The sequence below is a fragment of the Poromitra crassiceps genome (genome assembly GCF_964638095.1).
Source record: "Poromitra crassiceps genome assembly, chromosome: 15".
NCBI lineage: Eukaryota > Metazoa > Chordata > Actinopteri > Beryciformes > Melamphaidae > Poromitra > Poromitra crassiceps.
In genome coordinates this window covers 30,268,979-30,291,478 of record NC_139634.1, presented here as the reverse complement: position 1 = coordinate 30,291,478, position 22,500 = coordinate 30,268,979, and the positions used below count along the sequence as shown (strand labels likewise).

Sequence of the window (22,500 nt, the reverse complement as noted above, 5' to 3'; positions counted from 1 at the left end):
CAGAGGTATGAGCGTCTGAGTCATGAGCATATTGTGCAGCATTTGAGTAATTGCCAGCATTTAGTGGAAATTGTTCCCTGTGTTCTTATATGCGTCACACTCTATAGTAAATTGAATGAGACACTGACATAGACATATTATAAAGATTGTTATGTTATAAAGATGATTTTGCATAAATCTCACAATATACAGTAATTTCCGTTCTGCATGAATCATCCGCCATCATACAGATTGACATTATTTTCCTACATAGGAACAAAGCAACATTCATGGCACATCGCCTCGATCGTTATATCCACTTCGTCCTACTGTATGTTTTGTGTCATGACAGAACAAATGAGCCGAAAAAACACCAACAAAAGGAAAAAACTAATACAAAATAAAACAAAAATTCCACATGATCAGATCCCTGACTGTACATCACAGTAACCAATCTACATTATAATAAGGATAGAGCCTTATTTAGTTATTGGTCCTTTCATTTAGCACCCCACAACTTAGTAAATATATCCTCTCTCCCTGCAGAGATTAATACCCAGGAGAATATCGATAGACCTATGCGATACCATATACAGTATGTATATATATATATATATATATATATATATATATATATATATATATATTTATATATATATATATATGTATGTTTAATGTTTCAGTGATATTGAAACGGAAGCTTTCCCTAACCTCTCAAAATTCTTTATATAGACTGACGTGTTGGTACTTTAAGTGCTCTGACAAGTTTATATATATATATATATATATATATATATATATATATATATATATATATATATAAAGTCTTTATATAGACTGATGTGTTGGTCCTTTAAGTGCTCTGACAAGTTTGACATGTTACTGCATGTCACCCTTCATCAAAAAGCCTCCGATTTCTTCCCTACTGGATTTGGGGGGAAATAAGCTCTTACAAGTTTTGCTCAACCAGATAATCTTCACGAATCAACACAACTTTTAGGATTTCTGAAGCGTTAATTTACGCTTTTATCTTGCTGAAGAAAACTTGTAAAAAAAGTTTTTTTGTTTGCCCCAGAGCTTATTTTTGTTGAGGGAACCCACCGGGCTGGCCTACAAAGTCATCCCTGCGCCGCCCTATCGTTTGCTGACTTAGGCAAAAGCCAGTGAGAGGAGGGGCTGTGGGCAGCGGTGCAGGGTGCGTGTGTGTGTGTGTGTGTGTGTGTGTGTGTGTGTGTATGCGCACACACGTGCATGTGTGTGTGTGATATACATAATAATATGGTTGATTTTTCATGAAGAGAAAGCACTGCTGGTATCGATATTATTGCAAATGAGTATTGTATCCGTTTCACATTTTTAGGATCGTTACTTATCGAAGTATCAATACTTTTGACAAGGAGGTCACCTAACCCCTATACAGTATGTGTAGTAGACTCCGAAATGTCAGTGGATTTTAGACGTGAAACGTGAAACATTGGATTTTAGCCAAGAGAATTCCAAATTCTTTTAGCTTATTTGATTTTACTGTTACAGCAAAAATAATTCAGCGTTGCTAATGACAATTGTTTTTACAACTCTGTCAAATTGCTGAAATAAACAAAATAAACCCTAGAAGAGACAGACCGAGAAGAGAAGAGAGAGCGAGAGAAGAACAGACAGTGAGACAACTAAGGACAGAGTGAGTGACAGAGAGAGAGAGCGATGAGCGAACCTGAATTAAACCTGCAAGCTCATTCTGTGCTTCAAAGAAACTCCTCAAGTTGATCTCCGCTCCGCCTGCAAGGTGACTTTACAGCCAGAATAACAGGATTCTTTCTTGAGACGGAGCCACACTGAACCACCGGCATCCCAGAAGACTGTGCTAGATTCTGCTCCTTGTAAAACCACATTGAGGCCAGGCTATTTTAGAAACACCTACTGTACCTCAGGCTACAGGGCTTGATTCTGATTTGGCGAATTTACTTTTCGCCCAGTCATCATGATGAACGTGTTCCACCTTCTTGATGGATATGAATCCTGACTTGAGTAAATTGCGCAGATTGTAGCCCACCTCTTGTAAATCCGCGTTGTCGCGTCGCAATCGCTGTGACCCCAATCTGCGGTTATTGCTCGTTGTAGATGTCCTGTATATGAAGGTGTATCTCGTTACTCTGGAGCCGACACCGCCTCGCTTGATAAGCTAACATACATGTCCTTGAACCGCCGTGCAATCAGATCAACATGACATGACAGATGGCGTTTGTGAGCGTGGACGTCACCGATGGTGCCTGGTCAGATAAAGCATGTCTTTCTCCTATAGACACGTCAACACTTGAACGTATTAGTAGTGCCAATGCATGGCGCCTAGTCCAGAGATGCTCACAAGTCATTTTTTGCAAGTCCAAGTCAAGTCTCAAGTCTTTGAGCTATAGTCCAAGGTAGGGCTGTGCCCGACTCCGAATTCTGTCAGTCTAATGAGATTTGGCTGTTCAATACAAATATACGACTAGTCCTTTTCTTCTTCTTTTTTAAATAAGACTATCTGTCAATACATAGGCATGAGCTTGTTTGATTTGTTTGTTTAATTGCATGGGACTTGGTTTTACGGTATAGGCTAATACTTGTACCATAGGCTATATATCTTTGATTGATTGATTGATTTATTCGATGAATGACAAAAGTAAAGCACATCATACACAAAAATATAAAGGCCACTCATACATCACCATCAAGGATAAAAACACAATAAAGTCCGAGGACTTGTTTCCATTGTGGTCCTTGGTCTCGGACAGACGACTCAGACCGACATAAAAACAGACATAACAATAAAGAAACATAAAACTACTTCCACCTATAGACTATTTAAAAAAAACCATTTTAGATGTTAAAACAGTTTTAACAAAAGCAATATAAAAAGACATTTGAAACAGGACCCAATCCCGAAAATAGAGAACACATTAAAAAGGCTAAAAAACCAATCTGACTAAAATAAATAAAATAACTTTAAACAGGCTATAAATTAACAATACTCAAAAATATTTACATTTACATACCCGCACCAGTCATGAACCAGATTTTGAGAGCGATTTTAAAGCTGCTCAAGGTGTTAATCATCTTCAGGCTGTCCGGAAGGCTGTTCCACAACAGCCCGGCTGAGTATTTGAAAGAGTTTTTGTTCATACAGCTCTTAAATTTAATGGGGACAACATTGTGGGAGCTCCCTCTGGTGGAGTAGTTATGAACGTCATTTACCTTGGTGAAATAATGGAGATTGGAGATATTTCGGGACCATATTATGCAAGATCTTATGGACCAGGCACAGCTTGATTTGGTTCACTCTTTCCTCCACTCTGAGCCATCTGAGGCTGGAAAAATGGCCAGGCAGGAGGTGGGTTCTGGGATGGAGAGAGTGTAACAGCCGTACTAGTTTGTTTTGAGATATTTGAAGTTTATTTTTGAGGGCCTTGGTGATGCCGGTGAACCAGGAAGTACATGCATAATCAAAGTGACATTGTATCAAAGCGCCCGCCAGAATTTTTAGAGTACTTACGTCTAGGAAGGAGGAAAGTCTGGCCAGGAATCTCACTTTCTGATTTATTTTGGAGATGGTTTTTAAAGCCATACTTTCTCCCGATACTTTACTGTCCAGGATACTGCCGAGATATGTAATTTCCTCCTTGCTTTCGACGGTCACATTGTCGACTGTGATGGTGAAGCCAGGGGATTTTTTAAGTTTGGCGTTAGAGCCAAACAGAATTGACTCAGTTTTTCCTAGATGGAGAGATAATTTATTATCTACTAACCATGTACTTACTTTCTGGAGTTCATTACTAAGGATAAGTTCTACCTCCTTTTTCTCTTTGTGGGAGACCAGGAGAGCCGAGTCGTCCGCAAAGAGAAACAGGTCGCAGTCACATGCCGACTTCATATCATTTACATAAATAAGGAAAAAGAGTGGACCCAATATGCTCCCTTGGGGCACCCCGCACCGTAGGGGGAGAGGGGAGGACAGGGTGCCGTTCACGTCGGTAACCTGCTCTCTTCCCTTTAAATAAGACCCCACCCATTTGAGGGAGGTGCCATTAAATCCCAAGGACCTGAGTTTGTACAGGAGGATATCATGGTTTACAGTATCGAATGCCTTCTGAAGGTCCAGCATGACCATCCCACAGTATTTACCAGAGTCCACCTCTTGCCTTATGAAGTCGTTTAAATAGAGCAAGCAGGAGTCTGTTGAATGTGACTTCCTAAAGCCAGATTGAAATTCATACAGCAGACTATGCAATGATAGATAACTGTCTATCTGATCAAAAATCACTTTTTCGATTACTTTAGAGATTGAAGAAAGAATTGAAACAGGACGATAATTTCCTGGTTCCAGTTTGCTTCCTTTTTTGTATAACGGGGCTACTTTAGCAATTTTGAATTCACGAGGAATCTGGCCTTGTGTTATGGACATATTAATTATAAACGTTATAGGTGAAGAGATGACTTCAGCTGCGTCTCTTAGGAACCTGGACGGGATGTTATCAAGACCGGTTGCTTTAGATGGGTTTAGGGCCTTAAGTCTTTTAAGCACCTCCCCTTCAGACACTTCTGTAAAAGAAAAAGCATCTGGCTGAACGTTCATCTTTTTGTAGAATGAATCAACATGGCTCTCACCAAAGACCCCTGTAAAGGTCGGCAGTTTCTTTACCAGGGTGTCTGCTATAGTGGTGAAGAACCTGTTGAAGCAGTCTGCAACTTTAATTTTATCTGATGTGACTGTACCATCTATAATCAGGGTCTTATTTATGGTTTTTGTCCTAAGTCTGTTGTTTTGCCCTAGGTGTTTCAAGGTTTTCCATAGTTGTGAAGGATTATTTTTGTTTTCTGCTATAGACTCCCTGAAGAAGTTTGCCTTTGCTTTCTTAATAAGCTGATTTGCCTCATTTCGCAATTTTTTAAATATGCGGAAAGAGGCGGGATCTCTGTGTTTTCTAAAGTGACCAAAACTGACATTTCTTGCCTTTATAGCCTCAATAATGTCAGTGTTGACCCAGGGTTCTGACCTGGCTTTGATCCTGGACGTCTTCAGGGGAGCAATTCTATCAACAGCAGACAATCTATTGGGAGAAACTAAGCAATTCAGACATTCAGCACCCCCAATAGCCAGAATGGAATGGCATTTTGCGACTATTCAACTGAGATTGGCAGTCAAATCAGGCTCTTTCGAAAAAATCGTTGACTATTTGGCATCACCCCTAGTCCAAGTCAAGTCTCAAGTCTTTGGTCACAAGTCAAGTCTCAAGTCCCTGTGTGTACGACTTAAGTGCTCGAGACCAAGTCCAAGTCCCTATCTCTTTCGCCTACCTTACACTGCCAGTCATTTTTTCAGGGTCTTGGAAAGATGAGTGACTAACATAAGCAAGATACGTCTTATCATCACCCTCCCTCCCTCCCTCCCTCCCTCCCTCCTACTGCCTTCTTGTCCCCCGCCTCTCCTGAGCATGTGATTTGTTCTCGCCAGAGGGGCAAGGACATATATCGCAGCGCGGTGACGCTCCGGTGTGGCAACAGAGCGTGATGCAGCCGAGTGACAGCTCACTCTGAGTGGCTGACCTGATAGGTGGTACTGTCCCGGGCCCAGCTCACTCTGAGTGGCTGGCCTGATAGGCGGTACTGTCCCGGGCCCAGTTCACTCTGAGTGGCTGGCCTGATAGGTGGTACTGTCCCGGGCCCAGCTCACTCTGAGTGGCTGGCCTGATAGGCAGTACTGTCCCGGGCCCAGCTCATTCTGAGTGGCTGGCCTGATAGGCGGTACTGTCCCGGGCCCAGCTCACTCTGAGTGGCTGGCCTGATAGGCGGTACTGTCCCGGGCCCAGCTCACTCTGAGTGGCTGGCCTGATAGGCAGTACTGTCCCGGGCCCAGCTCACTCTGAGTGGCTGGCCTGATAGGCAGTACTGTCCCGGGCCCAGTTCACTCTGAGTGGCTGACCTGATAGGTGGTACTGTCCCGGGCCCAGCTCACTCTGAGTGGCTGACCTGATAGGCAGTACTGTCCGGGACCAGGGCCAGCTGGCTCATCCATCACGCTTCCTTCAGTCCCAATGTAGCAATGTGCGCTCTTCATCAGGCTGGAGCAGGGGCCATGCAGACAGGCTATAAAAGATGGCTGCCACCAACCCCCCCTGCTCGTCCTCTCAGCCCCCACCCTCACTCATCTTTATTGCCTCTGAGCCGGCAGTTAGCAGGCTCATTAATAACGGCAGGCTGGAATATTAGACGTTTGTTGAAGTTCTCCAGAGTCCATTCCCTCTCTCTCTCTTCTCCCTCTCTCTCTCTCTCTCTCTCTCTCTCTTCTCCCTCTCTCTCCTCTCTCTCTTCTCTCTCTCTCTTCTCTCTCTCTCTCTTTCTCTCTCGCTCTCTCTCTCTCTCTTTCTCTTTCTCCCTCTCTCTCTCTCTCCTCTCTGTCTTCTCCCTCTCTCTCTTCTCTCTTCTCTCTCTCTTCTCTCTCTCTCTCCTCTCTGTCTTCTCCCTCTCTCTCCTCTCTCTCTTCTCTCTCTCTCTTCTATCTCTCTCTCTTTCTCTCTCTCTCTCTTTCTCTTTCTCCCTCTCTCTCTCTCCTCTCTGTCTTCTCCCTCTCTCTCTTCTCTCTTCTCTCTCTCTTCTCTCTCTCTCTCTCTCCTCTCTGTCTTCTCCCTCTCTCTCCTCTCTCTTCTCTCTCTCTCTTCTCTCTCTTCTCTCTCTCTCTTCTCTCTCTCTCTCTTTCTCTTTCTCCCTCTCTCTCTCTCTCTCCTCTCTGTCTTCTCTCTCTCTCTCTCTCAGCTATCAGCTCAGTCAGGAATAATCAAATGTGTGCAGACAGACAGGATGGCAGACAGGGACAAAGCAAATAGAGTACAGTGTGTTAGCCCATGTGCCCGTGAGCAGTTTGAAGTGTGATATTTTGCTAGCTAACGATGTGGCTCTAGTGTCTCAGGGCAGCTTCACACCTGTCTTGCTGGGGCAGTTAGTTGAAAGGAACCCTGGACTGGTCCCTCTGCTGTACCTCCTTCCCTCTGTTCTTGGAGGTGAAACTGAACCGACAGCAGGAGAATAGCCTGTGTGTCACAGCTTTAATGACTGATCTCACTTGTCTGCATGTCCCAATTAGATTTGAGATTGTGATGAGTTGTGGGGTCTTGGGGGATGAGGTCTGCTGAAGGTGTTTGTGTAGGTGAGTCAGGACCCTGAAGGAGACACACAGGTCTTGGGGGCTCAGGTCTGCTGGGGTGGAGGTGTTGTATAGGTGAGTCAGGACCCTGAAGGAGACACACAGGTGTTGGGGGCTCAGGTCTGCTGGGGTGGAGGTGTTGTATAGGTGAGTCAGGACCCTGAAGGAGACACACAGGTCTTGGGGGCTGAGGTCTGCTGGGGTGGATGTGTTGTATAGGTGAGTCAGGACCCTGAAGGAGACACACAGGTGTTGGGGGCTCAGGTCTGCTGGGGTGGAGGTGTAGGTGAGTCAGGACCCTGAAGGAGACACACAGGTGTTGGGGGCTCAGGTCTGCTGGGGTGGATGTGTTGTATAGGTGAGTCAGGACCCTGAAGGAGACACACAGGTGTTGGGGGCTCAGGTCTGCTGGGGTGGAGGTGTTGTATAGGTGAGTCAGGACCCTGAAGGAGACACACAGGTGTTGGGGGCTCAGGTCTGCTGGGGTGGAGGTGTTGTATAGGTGAGTCAGGACCCTGAAGGAGACACACAGGTGTTGGGGGCTCAGGTCTGCTGGGGTGGAGGTGTTGTATAGGTGAGTCAGGACCTTAAAGGAGACACACAGATACTGATAATCCCTGCAGGAGAAGAGACATGTGGGTATGGAACCCCCAGTCTTTGCCGATTACTGTGAGTGCGTGTGTGTGTGTGTGTGTGTGTGTGTGTGTGTGTGTGTGTGTGTGTGTGTGTGTGTGTGTGCGCGTGTGCGTGCGTGTGTGCGTGTGTGTGTGTGTGTGTGTGTGTGTGTGTGTGTGTGTGTGTGTGTGCGCGCCTGTGTATTGAGGCTACACTGTGGAGTCAGCTGGTCTGCCTACTTATTCCAATGCTCTGGTAATTGTAATCAGTCTGCATTAATTGTGCCAGTGATCTAGATATACTGTAAACAAGGACAGTTTTAGATTCTCATTAGGCGTCGCCATTGACTAAAGTCATGTTTAATGTTGTTTCCAATCAGCCTGTCCTTGTTCAGAGTCAAGGTAAAAGCACAAGTTAATTCTAATTATTAGTCTCATTTTAAATGCATGTTTCACCCCCATGCTATTTCTGTACAGCAGAGTTCTGTCTTGGTGTGCACACAGCACACAATAGCTTCTAATGCAGGGGTGGGCAACTATTTTTCATGGGGGGCCACATGAGAAACCCAGATTGTTGCCGGGGGCCGAACAAATATTGTCATGCCGTAACCCATGGATGGGCAACTTTGATGATAGAGAGGGCCACAAAAAAATGTCCTCGCTACCAGATTTTGCTGAGGGCTGAATGGCGCCAGCACGAAAAATTTGGGGCATTTGAAGCCAGGTTTAGAGGAATAACTCATTTTAAATTAACAATTGTGATGTCATTATTCAGTCTTAACCACCAATATTTGATCCTTTTCCTCACTCACTCCTATGTCACCACCTGCTCTCCCTGCAGGGCTTGAAATTAACTTTTTTCACCACCTGCCAATATGGCTGCTAGATTTTAAAGTTACCAGCCAATTAGAATTTCCACTAGCCGAAATGTTTTTCTTGAAATAAACCAGAATATGAGTGGGTTAATTTAAGGGTTGAGGGTCACACAAGAACAAAAATGCACTCTTGAAGCTAAATAAATCCAAAACCAACAAGTTAATTATTTAAATTTCTACTTCAATGTAGAACAGTCATTTCTTACACATGAGATTACTTTTAGCCTTTTAGTCATAAATATTATTGAAAGATATTCCATATTTCAGACTGAAATGCTATAATAGAAGAGTATTACCCAGAATGACATGAACATTTGGACACTTATTCAGCGGGTATATTGTTCAAGTGCAATGTAAAAAAAAAAAAAAAAAAAAAAAAAAAAAAAAAAAATTGCAATTCCATCGCGGGCCACACAGGGGGCGCCCGCGGGCCGCATACGGCCCGCGGGCCGTATGTTGCCCATGTATGTTCTAATGTGTGCCTCTCTGTTCTTTTTAAACACTCCTATTCCAAAACATTAATTAGGCCCATGGGCCTCGGATTATGTTATACTGTATGTATACTTGCGCACTTGTGTTTATGTTTATCTCTGCGTATACGTGTTCTTATGTTCTTATGCGTGTATGTGTGTGTGTGTGTGTGTGTGTGTGTGTGTGTGTGTGCGTGTGTGTAGAAATGTCTACTCTTTGTGAATATGCACGGCAGTCTGTGTGGGAGTCTATAAAACGTCTTTAGTTTATATAGTAGTTTATTCCGTGTGTGCTTAGTGGAAGCAGACACGGAGCTAGCTCTGTTACTCCATTCATGTTTTAGCTTTCAGAACAAAGAGCTGGCAGAGGGTTACATGCAGACAGTACAAGACGATCATATTCTCTCAGCAGCATCAGATGCCAGGGCAAAGAAATCCATCAAGGATAACTCAGGGAAATGAGTCATGAGTTGGATGGGTACATTTTTAAAGCAAGTTGACAGCTCTTTTCATGTGAATTTAGTTCGACCCAAAATTGAAAATGATAACGTCAAGAGTCATAATTGGATAGGGAATGAATCAATATGGTGGAGCGGATGGTGGGCAGTGGGGAATGTGAGTTTGTCTGCTACTGAAGCCTTATCTCTACAGTGGTTATCATCAAGTAGTAAATGTGTCAGAGAGACGCATGGCGCTCAAATCCATTAGGAGAAGACGATAGCTTTTAGTTGGCCTGATTCCCTTGTCGCTAATCCGTCAACACAGAGAAAATAGGCCAGTGAGCGAAGCCAAGCAGGCACTGTGCCCAGAAGAGGGCGATAGGTCCAATGCACAGTTTGCACACAAGCAGAAACACAGGACTTTTCACACGATCCCAACTCAGAATTCCTATAGAGACATGTACCGTCCGACGCTATTCACCTTATGTAGAAGAGACAGTCTGGCTTGAGAGACTAACAGGAAGTGGAGGTTCTGATTGGGTTTACACTTCCTGTCTGACGCATAATGTGAGTCAAACTAGGTTTGACCAGGTGAGTCAGTTACTAGTTTGAACAAGTAAAACAGCCGGCGTTTTGAACAGGAAGTCGTGACACAATGGGTCAAGGGGGCGGGGCTACATAAGGTGAATAGAATCTCTCCTCAACGTCATTTGAAGCATGCTGCCATGAAAGCACAAAATCAGACCATTGTCTACTGCAGCATGCAGTGTGCTCTGGGAGCCTGTGCATGCCTTTTGCATCTGCTTGCCTGCTCATGAAAGGGGGCAACGTGTGGTCAGGAGATGAGGGTCATTATCAGCGACCATCTGATCCCAGCTGCACTGATGCTGAGTGACCCGGCCGGCGCAGAGCAGACCGCCTGCTGCTCGCCTGGCTGCACTCCTCTAACCAGCCCAACCATCACCTCATCCAAACACATGCAGCACCTGCTGCTACAGCACGCTGCCTGCTGAAGCCTGCCACAGCTTGATGTGTCCACATCAAGACATTCCTACTTCCCCCCCCCTTTACTTTGTGTTATTTTATCACTTTTTCCTTTTCAGCAACCAACGCGATTTCAATGACATTTAAAGAAGCTCCCACTGTTCTTCACTTAGTTGTCTTTCATTTGAGTTGTTTAGTGAACTTGGGTGTTTTTGCTCTTTGTATCTCTCTGCCTCCTGTCCCTCACCTCTCTCTCTCTCTCTATCCCTACAGTACAGTTATGTTAAAGCTATAGTTGTAGCTAATGTCTTTTGATTTGCCTGTGTTTCTGCCCTGTCTTCTTGCTGTTGTTGTGTTGTTTTGTTTCTCTGTGTGTGGTGAGCTTTCTAACCCCAGTTCATTCTGTTATGGCACCACCTGCAGTCCAGGATGACGCTGCCCCAGGTACCCAGGAGTACATTATGTTACGGCAGGACTCCATCCACTCGTCAGCGGATATAAGGAGTAAAGGGTCCCCCTTTCGTGCAAAGTGTCACGAAATCTTCTGCTGCCCGCTGAAGCAAGCCATCCACAAAGAGAGCTCAGAGGCCGAAGGTTTGTCCGCACCCCCTCCTTGCTTTGATTGGCTGATGCTCCCCTTCTGCCACACCCACTCCCCGTCTCCTCCTCCCTCCCTCCTCGCTCATATTCTGTGTGAACTCTGACCCCTTCAGCAGGTCTCTTTCACTTCTGTCCCATTCTAGACAGCATCTAGTGTGTGTTTGTGCACATTTGTGTCTCTGTGTGTGTGTGTGTGTGTGTGTGTGTGTGTGTGTGTGTGTGTGTGTGTGTGTGTGTGTGTGTGTGCGTGTGCGTGCATGCAGTATGTGTGTATGAGACTGTCTGAACCATTGAATGTGTCAAATATGGACATCATGACAGCTCCCCAAAAGTGAAGTCAAAATTTCTCAATCGCCCCCTTGTGGCTGGCTGCAGTATAGGTCACAAGTCCCGCCCCTTTCATGTTAGCAGATGGGACATGAGCCAAACTAAAAAAATCAAAGTACACTTATAAATTACGCAATAAAATGTTCCCAAAAATAGGTTCTGTCATTTTATGTAACTCTTATCACACTGATGATTCAAGTGTTCATTTTTGCTCAGTTTGTTTTTTATTAGTTATTTGACGATATAAAAAAGGGTGATTAACAGCTGTGACAGCCACTCTCAAACCTCTGTCAGACGGCAGGACGGCTGAGGTGGATCAGCCAGACTCTACTGCACAGACTCTGGTTCCAAATGCCATCACCAGCACAAAATGGCAGCGTCCGGATCCCCATATATTTTGGCTCCACTTTTGCATAGTGGGAGGAAGTGGAGACGTGTTGTCCATATACCTAGAGCTCAACAGCCACGGCATTGTGATGTCACCTCTGGTTCCGGAAGAGTATTTCCCCATTCATTTTTCTCATTCACTTTTCGAAAAATCTTTATCTAAAAAGTTTTAAGCCTGGAACCAAGCCAACCAGCCAGCTAGAGAATCGTAATTTGTGACCATAAAACATTTGATTCAGAGTTGGAAAAAACATTGAAAACGACAAAAATGCTGGGTACAAGACTGTGTATATATTATATCGTAAGAGTGAAGATACTACTCATCCCATAATCCATTCCTGCATTTCCGGCCAATCAGATTTGCAATGATTGAGCGACAGAGCGTTTCAGCCAATGGGAGAGCTCTGTGAGCTGCAGTGGTCGGGACCAGTGGTCTGAGCGGCCACCATTAGACTATTAGCTCAATGGCTATTAACATTATGGTAGATAGACGCATTTCCGTGCATTAATGTGAGCGAACCGGCTAACGGATTTCACAACGGGTACCGGCGTTGAAAGCACCGTGACTTCTAATGGTTAACGTAATATCCTTTCAGTCACTCAGTGATGGTTTTACCCCTTTTATTCAGCAAGCTGTGACCTATAGTATGTTTGTAGTAGCCTAGCCAGAGAGATAACAGTCAGAGAGAGAAATGAGTGCAGGCCACCAATCACAGAGGAGCATACAGCGAGCTCCACCAATCAAAGATTTTGATTGTAGAATTGTAGAATTGTGGGTAGTGTAGCACTTCTCCATGAAATCTTTTTTTTTTTTTACGAATAAACAAGGATGATATCATACAGATTCGCGGCTTCTACAGGAACAGACAGTATACCATCGCTTCACAACTAGCTCGCCCGTGGTAAGTCTACCGTGGCTGGTTACGACATTATGGCTAATAATCTAAATCTCATGCAGAATATGAACGGGGGAAATATTCTTTCGGAACGGTGACGTCACGGAACCGTCACGTGACTGTTGAGCTCCATTATATACAGCCGACGGTCTGAACCTGTCTGAATGCTTAGAGCATGACTGTTTGCTTGCAAGTTTCTGTAGAACACCTTTCCCTGGGGCTCCTTGTGCTCCCATCCAGTGTGTGTGTGACAGTGTGTGTGTGTGTGTGTGTGTGTGTGTGTGTGTGTGTGTGTGTGTGTGTGTGTGTGTGTGTGTGTGTGTGTGTGTGTGTGTGTGAGAGACTGTGTGTGTGTGTGTGTGTGTGTGACTGTGTGTGACTGTGTGTGTGTGTGTGTGTGTGTGTGTGTGTGTGTGACTGTGTGTGACTGTGTGTGTGTGTGTGTGTGTGTGTGTGTGTGCGTGTGTGTGCTTGCACACCCCTTATATGTAGCCCCTGCCCCCCCCCCCCCCCCCCCCCCTCCCTACCCCAAACCATTACAGTAAGTCGGCCATTGCCTCCCTGAGGCGCAGCATGCAGCAACCAAAACAAAGTGCAAAACACGGGAAGTGTTCTACAGATGGAGGCAGCTGCTGCCTAATGAGTTCAGTGACTGGGCAGCTTCAGCATGTGCTTTCATTTCACTGAGACGGCTGCATCTCATTACTCCACAAACTCTCCTCTGCCTGGCTGTCCTGAAGACATGACATCATGTGATAACCATGACAACGTAGTCAACTCATCAACTTCAGCTTAGCTCAGCATCTTCACTCCCCCGTGTTCCCCTTGTTTCCCATGCTTCCCTGCAGCCTACATGTACCCCCTCTACCCTTCCTTCCTTCCTTCCTTCCTCCCTCCTGCCTCCTTTCCTCTTGCTAGTGCTTGCAGCAGCATGAGGACCTGCCCGTGTAAAGAGTTAGGAGGACATGCAGGAGGCTACATTGCAGTACACACTGCAGGCATGCTGCCATACTGTCTCCCACACTGTCTGGCACTCGGCCTCTATGATTGCCTCATCCATCATCTATCTCTCAGTAGAGCTTCTACCATTGCAGGAATTGCTTTGCTTTTCAGACCTCAAGATGGGTAAGAGACACTGATACTGTTTCCTGCCATGTGTTTCCTGTGTTCTCTGCTGTATGGGACAGATAGAGACACTGATACTGTTTCCTGCCATGTGTTTCCTGTGTTCTCTGCTGTATGGGACAGATAGAGACACTGATACTGTTTCCTGCCATGTGTTTCCTGTGTTCTCTGCTGTATGGGACAGATCGCCATAGTCAATGATGGTATGTCGCTTTACATGCAACAGCTGATATCAGTGAACCTGTTGCAGGCTGCTTGTGTTGAAGGACACACACACACAGACCTTCAGCTTTGGTTGGGCAGAAAGATGCAAAAAGGGAAAGTGTGCGTCCGTGTGTACGTGCGTGCATCCGTGTGTGTGTGTGTGTGCGTGTGTAAGTAAGTAATTCTTTATTTCTATAGCACCTTTCACAGCACGAGGTCACAAAGTGCTTTACAGAGAAACAGAGTCAAAGTTACAATGAAACAGTTAAACAGGTAAAAAGCATAAGAAGCAACGATGAACAAGAAACATACATGATAAAAGACAGGGAACACAAACAATAATAACCGGTTATCCGAAGGCTTGCCAGAACAGAAAGGTCTTTAGCTGTCTCTTAAAAATATCCACAGAGGCAGAGGCTCTTAGGTCCAGGGGGAGAGCGTTCCAAAGCTTTGGAGCTACTGTTTTAAAAGCACGGTCACCTTTTGTTTTGAGCCTGGTCCGGGGTACGACCAGGAGCCCCTGGTTGGAGGACCTCAGTGACCGGCTGGTAGCATACAGGGCTGGAGGAGGTCGGTGATATACGAGGGAGCTTCCCCATGCAGGGCCCTAAAAGTGGTCACCAGAACCTTAAAATGAAACCTGAAGGCCACAGGGAGCCAGTGCAGTGAGAACAGGATGGGAGTGATGTGACAGGATTTACGTGACCGGGTTAACAGCCTGGTGTGTGTGTGTGTGTGTGTGTGTGCGTGTGCGTGCGTGCGTGTGCGTGCACGTGTGTGCGTGCGCGTGTGTGCGCATGTGTGTGCGTGCGTGCGTGTGCGTGTGTGTGTGTGCGTGCGTGTGTTTGTGTGTGTGGGTGTGCACGTACACTCGCATGTGTGTGTTTGTGGGTGTGCATGCGTGCGTGCGTGTGTGTATGAGAGACACAGATAAAGAGCAGGCTGTATGGTAGTTGCTGTCTGGCTGCAGAAGCACAGATGTATTATTCAGTTTGACTGCAGCTAGTTGGACGTGACTGAATTGTCAAAGGCAGGAAGGCGACTACAGCGTGACGTACGCTGCTGATGGAGACGTTACAGCGTGACGTACGCTGCTGATGGAGACGTTACAGCTTGACGTACGCTGCTGATGGAGACGTTACAGCGTGACGTACGCTGCTGATGGAGACGTTACAGCGTGACGTACGCTGCTGATGGAGACGTTACAGCGTGACGTACGCTGCTGATGGAGACGTTACAGCTTGACGTACGCTGCTGATGGGGGATGTCATTCACGTTGACGCGTGAGCAGAGGTGTAGTGCTATCTAGAGAAGTGGGGGAACGCACCTATATGGGGAGCACCTGCACACGCACAGGTCCCAACAAAGCTGTGTTGATGCTGTGTGAATCATTCAGCCCACCTTAAATATAGTTAAGGTGGAATGTTTCCTTCTTTCTTCAAGCCGCGAGTTGATGCTGTGTGAATAATTCAGCCCACCTTAAATATAGGACGAATGACAACGTTGTCAAGTTTCACTCGTTTTATTGGCTCGACATGCACACACACACTGACACACACAAAACACCCCTTGGAGAAGTATGGGAACGCCGTTCCCACGCGTTACACCGGGACTACACCACTGCGCGTGAGATGGATTATAGAGAAACCATGTGGAGAAGGCCACACGCACACACACACACACACACGCACGGACACACGGACACACACACACGCACGCACGCACCCACGCACCCAAGCACACACACACACACACACACACACACACACACGTGTAGAACCTAAGAGAGCTGTGTGCTTGTAGTCTTGTCAAAATGGATAAATAAACATAAAAACACAAACATATAACATCCAAAATACTGGACTGTGGCAAGTATTTGATCAGCAAAAACAACCTTGTCGCATTGCAACCAAGGCAACGGCATTCCTACTGATTGAACCCTCACTTATTTACACACAGAGTTTACATGGTATTGACAGCTAGCTGCATATTGAAGCTTGAAGCTTGAAGTTTGTCAGTCACCCTGGCTTGTCTTTATTATACTGACACCAGGATTATGAAATGGACTAATTAGGAATAGTCTCTCTCTCTCTCTCTCAGGCCAGTGTGTGCTGTCTGTCTATCAGTCAGTTGGTTTTGCCTCTCTCTGTCTCTTTGGCTCAGTCTCTGTCACTGCCTGTCAACCTTCCCTTCATTCCCAAATCTCTCTCTCCTTCTTGCTCTGCCTCTGTCTGTCTCCTCGGCTCTGTCCTGTCCATGTCTCCCCAGCAGAGACCGAAGCTGCTCATCTGTGGACATATTCTATCCATTCCATACATCAGCTGGCTTCCACGCTTTGTGTTTATAGTCCGCGTCCATGCAGTATATACACAGACAGACAGAGGGACAGGTATACAGAGAGGCGTCTCACACAGGCACGTGTGTGTGTGTGTGTGTGTGTGTGTGTGTGTGTGTGTGTGTGTGTGTGTGTGTGTGTGTGTGTGTGTGTGTGTGTGTGTGTGTGTGTGTACAAGAAAAAGGACTGTCTTCTTAGGCAAGTTGGCAGATAGTAAACAGAACTCTTTGGATGTAAATGTCTTCTTCTGAGTGCTTGGTAGGGGTGAAGGTGGTGAAGAGGTTCATCCATCATTGGTGTGATGTCTCCACTTTTCTCCCTGAGTTCCCTGCCAGTGAGCACCTGACACAAAGTATAAGAAGAAGAGCAATTTGGGCAATTAGGCGAAATCTATGGCTTATCAATTATTCAGGATAGGACATTCTTCTCACTTAGCCATTTAGGCTGATAAGAGACAGGTGTATTCGTGGTTAGTGCTGTTTTAAAAACGATGAGCCATATTAGGCGGTCTTGTCTTTTTCTACTTTGCTAAACCTCCTCCAGTGTGCCTAATTGTATGTTGCTGTTGCATCATCAGATTGGCGGAGTGCTGGAGCAAGTCTCTTAGCTGCAGCGCCTGTAAAAGCTGAGCGTTCAGCCCACTCTTCTTCATGCAGTGACAGACAGCCACTGTCTTATTGACAAACTAACCCATCTGCTGCCCACCCAGCCATGGAGAGAGAAACACAAGTGCAACAACAGTGAGCAGACCCATCCATTTCCAGAGATGGGAAGTAACTAAGTACAAATACTTTGTTACTGTACTTACAGTTTTTCACGATTGTTAACACACGTTTCTCAAAACAATAACGGCTTTCTCAAAACTGCACACACAAAACTGAACACCTCACACACACAATGCTAAACCTGACACTCCCTTTGCAAGATGACTCTTTGCCATCAAATCTCTTAACTGTTCACAAAATGGAACTCGTGTTTTCATTTGGTACACACAGCCATATTTTCAAATGACACACACCATTCATTGAGTACACATAACCAAGCATTTACAGCACACTGAAGTGCAAAATTGAAAACACAATCATAGAAATGGAACACACCATATGGATGACAATGACTCTGGAGAATGAGCCATTTCTCCTTTTGTAAAATGTCTCGTGTAGGCCTACTTTTTTCATAGTCAAACATAAAACAGCACACACATATGCAGCAAAAAAAGTTTTATTTCGGTACACACAGAGAACAGTACAGTGCTGTAAACCGGCCTGCTCAATCCCCCCCTCCCCAAAAATGAATTAGGCCTCACGCCTCCGGTTCCTGTCTGGCTAGAGGGCCTCATCCACATCACAGTGGTCAGCCAGGATCCTCGTTTGTATTTGTCGGAGTGTGACAGCGTTGTTCTCACGAACCATATTTACAATTTCAGTCTCCTGTTGGGCTGTGAAAGTGTGTGTTCTTCCTCCATGGTGTGGTTCTCTTTCAGTCCTGCAAAATACAAATACTGTGAGCACACTGTATTCTATTGATATGCAGTATTACACGTACTTTACAAGGCAAATACATACCTGTTCTCCTCCCTGAAGGTTCTAATGATGGCAGCAACTGTGAAGCGGCTGAGATTTGGTGGACCCTCTGGCCAGCCTCCCTCTTGCTCAACAGACCTGAATGTTTAGAGATTTGAATATTTGTGTGTTGTAGGTTGATGCTTTGAGATTTTACTTGAGAAGTCTGCGCAACAACTGAACATTGTGTGTAGTGTTTTGACAACAAGGTGATGTGTAATTGACATCAGAGTGTAAAGAAGGAAAGTCAGAGTCTAATGCAGATAAGGGAGTGTGAAGTAGTGCCAAATTGGGTCGAGCGATTGGTACATGAAGTGAGTAGGTTGTGCAAATTATGCCGAATAGTCGCTTTTTGTGTGTTAACAATCGTGAAAAACTGCAAGTAGGATTTTCAAGTATCGGCGCTTTACTGAGTATTTACTTTTTCTCACAACTTTTTACTTTTACTCCCTACATTTTAACACAAATATCTGTACGTTCTACTCATTACATTTTTGAAACAGGATAGTTACTTTAAGTCTGACGATGTAACGTTGTCTGTCTCTCTCATCTCGCACTCTATCAGCTTTCACTCATTATTTGCACCTTCTTTGTGGAAAAACCATATCTCACATATTAATCAAGTTTAGTCTTTATACATCTAAAAACATGTTTGGAGGGGATCTTTAATAGTGTTTGAATACTACTACTTTAATTGGAGGCATGTCTGTCTGTCTTTCTGAAAAAGGGAAAAAATTTGCGAATGGGGGGGCGCTACAGCAATATTTTGCATAATTGTATCAGTATGCCTTCACACTCATAGACATTGTGACATCACTAGTCACAGAGACCATGTACTGTGCAGCATTGTAGTCACAGAGACCAAGTACTGTGCAGCAGAGACCATGTACTGTACAGCATTGTAGGCCAAAAACCATTGAAAAGATGATTTCCAACATGTAAATAATTATTTTCACAGAAAAAGATTGTTCAGGGCGAGCAGGAAAAGTGGGCGTGGCCATTTTCATGACAAGGAGTGGTAAAACAAATGATTCAGAATCATGAAAACCCCCTAGTTTGACATTAATGAGGGTCAAGCACTGAAACACCTACAGTAAATGAATTGGACCCTCATTAATTTTCTGCTTGCACCTGTATTACTTCCTGCCTTTTAGACACAACATGGCTCCTGTGAAAAAGGTTTATTGCTTAAAAAATGATCTTAGGTTCTAGGGTTGGACGGGTAGTTATGCATCCCCTGAAAGAAATGTTTTGATTAGGAAATTACAAGAGGCAGACAGAACCAGAGAGGTCCAATGAGAAAGTTACAGACACACACGCGCGCACTCACAGGCGCACACACACACGCGCGCGCGCGCGCGCGCACACACACACACACACACACACACACACACACACACACACACACAGTGCCTCAGTAGGATTTATGACATCACTGATGATGTCATAAATCAATGATCACCTAAACAGTGACATCATCAGTGATTTATCACATCACTGATTTATCACATCACTGATGACATCATATACATTGTGACATCATCAGTGATGTCATAAATCCTTCCCATCAGAGGCTATAAGTAGGTCCGGCAAGCTGGTGCCAGCTCCAGGAGAAGGACAAAACTCACGCAGACTCCAAATATTTGAGTAAATCACAGGTACTGTTGAAGGTATAAGGTATTCGTCCAGGTTAGTTGAACAAGATGAACAAACAAGACGAAGGGTCATCAGATGAGCTGCATCTGGAGGAGTCAGTGTGTGACGCGGTGATCAGAGTGGATGATGTGGAATTCAACGCCGCCAAGGCTCTCCTCTGCGACTACAGCCAATACTTCAACGCTCTCTTCACCCATGGCTGGACGTCCCAGGACAACATCTACGACATGGCCGGCCCCGTGTCAGCAGACATGATGCGTCTCCTCATAGAGTACGCCTACACCCGCTCTGTCCCGGTGACCGAGGACAACGTGGAGGAGCTGTTGATAGCAGCAGACTACCTCGGCATCATGCGGGTCGTCCGCTCCTGCTGTGAGTTCCTGGAGGTGCGGCTCTGCCCGGAGAACTGCATCGGCATCTTAAAGTTTGTAGACTTGTACTACTGCCCGGACCTGAGGAGCAAGGCCTTTCTCTTCATCCTGGAGCACTTTGAGCAGATCGCCACAGCCTCTGAAGAGTTCCTGGAACTCTCTCTGGAGCAGCTGACGGACATCCTGGCACGAGACGATCTGAATGTGAGACAGGAGAGCACAGTGTTCAAGGCCGTCCTCCGCTGGATCGCCCACTCGCCCGAGGAGCGTGAAGGTCACATGTCTGTGTTGCTGCCTAAGATCCGCCTGGGCTTGATGACCACCGACTACTTCATCAACCAGGTGAAGAACAACAGTCTGGTTAAAGACAACGCCGAGTGTGAGGTGATCATCCTCGATGCAGAGAGGGCCATGGATGATGTCATCACCAACAGACCCTCCAACCCTCTGACTCGCCCGCGCCTGCCTCATGCCATCCTGTTGGTCATTGGAGGCTACCGTGACAGTGATGGCGGGCTAACAAATAGCATTGAGGTATACGATCCCCGTGCCGAGCTCTGGGTCAACGTACCAAACGTTGAACTTGAGTCTCACCGGGCTCACCACGGCACCGCTTTCCTAAATGGCGTTGTCTACTGTGTTGGCGGCTACAACAGCATGGGGTACAAGCTCAGCAGCGTGCGGAAGTTTGACCTCTGTACCCGTACTTGGCACGATGTGGCGGCCATGCATAATCGCCGGACCGGTGTCAGCGTGGCAGTACTGAATGGCAGGATCTATGCCATGGGAGGCCACAATGGAAACGTCTCTCTCAACAGTGCCGAGTGCTATGATCCTCAGACTGACAAGTGGACTCTGCTCCCACCCATGAATGAGCAGAGGAGCAGGGCCAGCGCCACAGTACTCAACGGCAAGGTGTACATCTGTGGTGGTTACGATGGGAACGGGGACCTGCTGAACACAGCTGAGTGCTACAACCCAGACACCAACCAGTGGATGAAGATCGCCCCCATGAGGAGCAGGCGCAGCTGCTTGGGCGTCATCGCCTACAGACAGCGCGTCTACGCAGTGGGCGGCTATGACCACCCCAACCACCTGCGCAGTGCCGAGGCCTACGAGCCGCTAACCAACATGTGGAGCGCCGTGCCCGACATGCTGAATACACGCAGCTGCTTTGGCATTGAGGTGATATACGACCAGCTGTTCGTGTGCGGAGGCTTCTACAGAGGCTACAAACCCTCCAAGAAGGTGGAGCGCTACGACGAGAGCACCAACGAGTGGCACGAGGCCTGCAGTATGAGGATGCCACACTTCGGGCTCAGCTGCTGTGTGGCACATGGACTGTCCAACATGGCCGAGTACGCTGCACCTCATCACATCCTGTAACCCCGCCCTGGGCCGCCCTGTCTGCTTTTTGGCCTTTTGGCTGATTGCCGATGGCGATATATATGCAAATTTGTTCCACCTAATTTCAGAGCCATCGAGTCTCTCCTGTAGTGGAATTAACACATTATTATACCTACTCTTATCATGATGGCCCACTGGCAGATAGATGCTGACATAAAAGCTTTTCAGAATGTACACATTCACTGAGCATCATAAGAAACTACTTCAACTTACTTAGGTTATGAAAAACCTGCCATATTCTTATTTATGTAACAATTTGGGGTGATATCAGCCATATTGGCAGAAAGGACCCCAGTGGAAATAAGTAGGCTTCTAGTTCGCAACTTTAAGCTACTTTACTGGGCTATCCTTGGATAATTGTTTTCTTCGATTTACATAATGTGCACCATTTTTAAAATGTTTTTACTATAAATGTAATTTGTGATGTTCTTTTTGTATTTTCATCCGAAATAAACTAAACTAAACGTTTTTGTGTGTGTGTGTGTGTGTGGTAGACTCGGTGCGCTTCGGGGGGGTGAAGTTGCAACATTGTTTCACTTTTCATTTGGTCTGGTTCACTTTCACACAGCAATTTGTCACAAGCAGCAAACTTTCTGAACAATGTCACATGGTCGAAACAGTCACTCATCTATTGGACAGAATAGAGAAGGGAAATCTCTCCTCTTCAGCAGGGTTCTTGCCTGGCTTAAGGCTGGCTCACACTACAGGATTTTCGGGCCGATTTATGCCCGATATACCCCTCCCGAGAATCGGAGGAGAAATCTGGCCTGGCAGCTTGCCAAGCTTGGTCGGGCCCGACATTCGGCACCGATTATCTTGTAGTGTGAGCTGTTTGCAGATCCAATCTTAAGCCTCCCGATCTGCTCAAAGCCTCATCGGGGCGGTCCCGATCATATCAAACATGTTTGATATTTAGGACTGAAAATCTGCGCGAATACATCATCCTGCTGCTGCGCGAGACTCCCGTCATTAATTGACGCGGCTCATTTGATGCGCTGCACTGCAGGCATTATAGGCTACCAAATACCAACAGCACAGAACCACGAGTATTTGGGGGAAAATGTCACTAATTTATATCACAATGAATGACCAAT

General features: G+C 45.9%; 2 protein-coding genes across 4 annotated transcripts in view; one reads left to right on the top strand and one right to left on the bottom strand.

The window, feature by feature from the left end:
- The window catches only part of tm9sf5 (transmembrane 9 superfamily protein member 5), a 393,430-nt gene that overhangs the window by 20,848 nt on the left and 350,082 nt on the right, over nucleotides 1-22,500 (bottom strand). The gene's annotated exons all lie outside the window — the stretch shown is intronic.
- The window catches only part of fgf13a (fibroblast growth factor 13a), a gene marked incomplete at its 5' end in the record, with an annotated part of 181,014 nt that overhangs the window by 80,733 nt on the left and 77,781 nt on the right, over nucleotides 1-22,500 (top strand). Inside the window, one exon of one of the 2 annotated variants that reach the window (XM_083652028.1) lies at nucleotides 10,960-11,130. The exons of the other annotated variant lie outside the window; for it this stretch is intronic. Coding sequence (XP_083508154.1) covers nucleotides 10,960-11,130 — 171 coding nt within the window. The remainder of the gene's footprint in view (nucleotides 1-10,959; nucleotides 11,131-22,500) is intronic. 2 annotated transcript variants of the gene reach the window in all.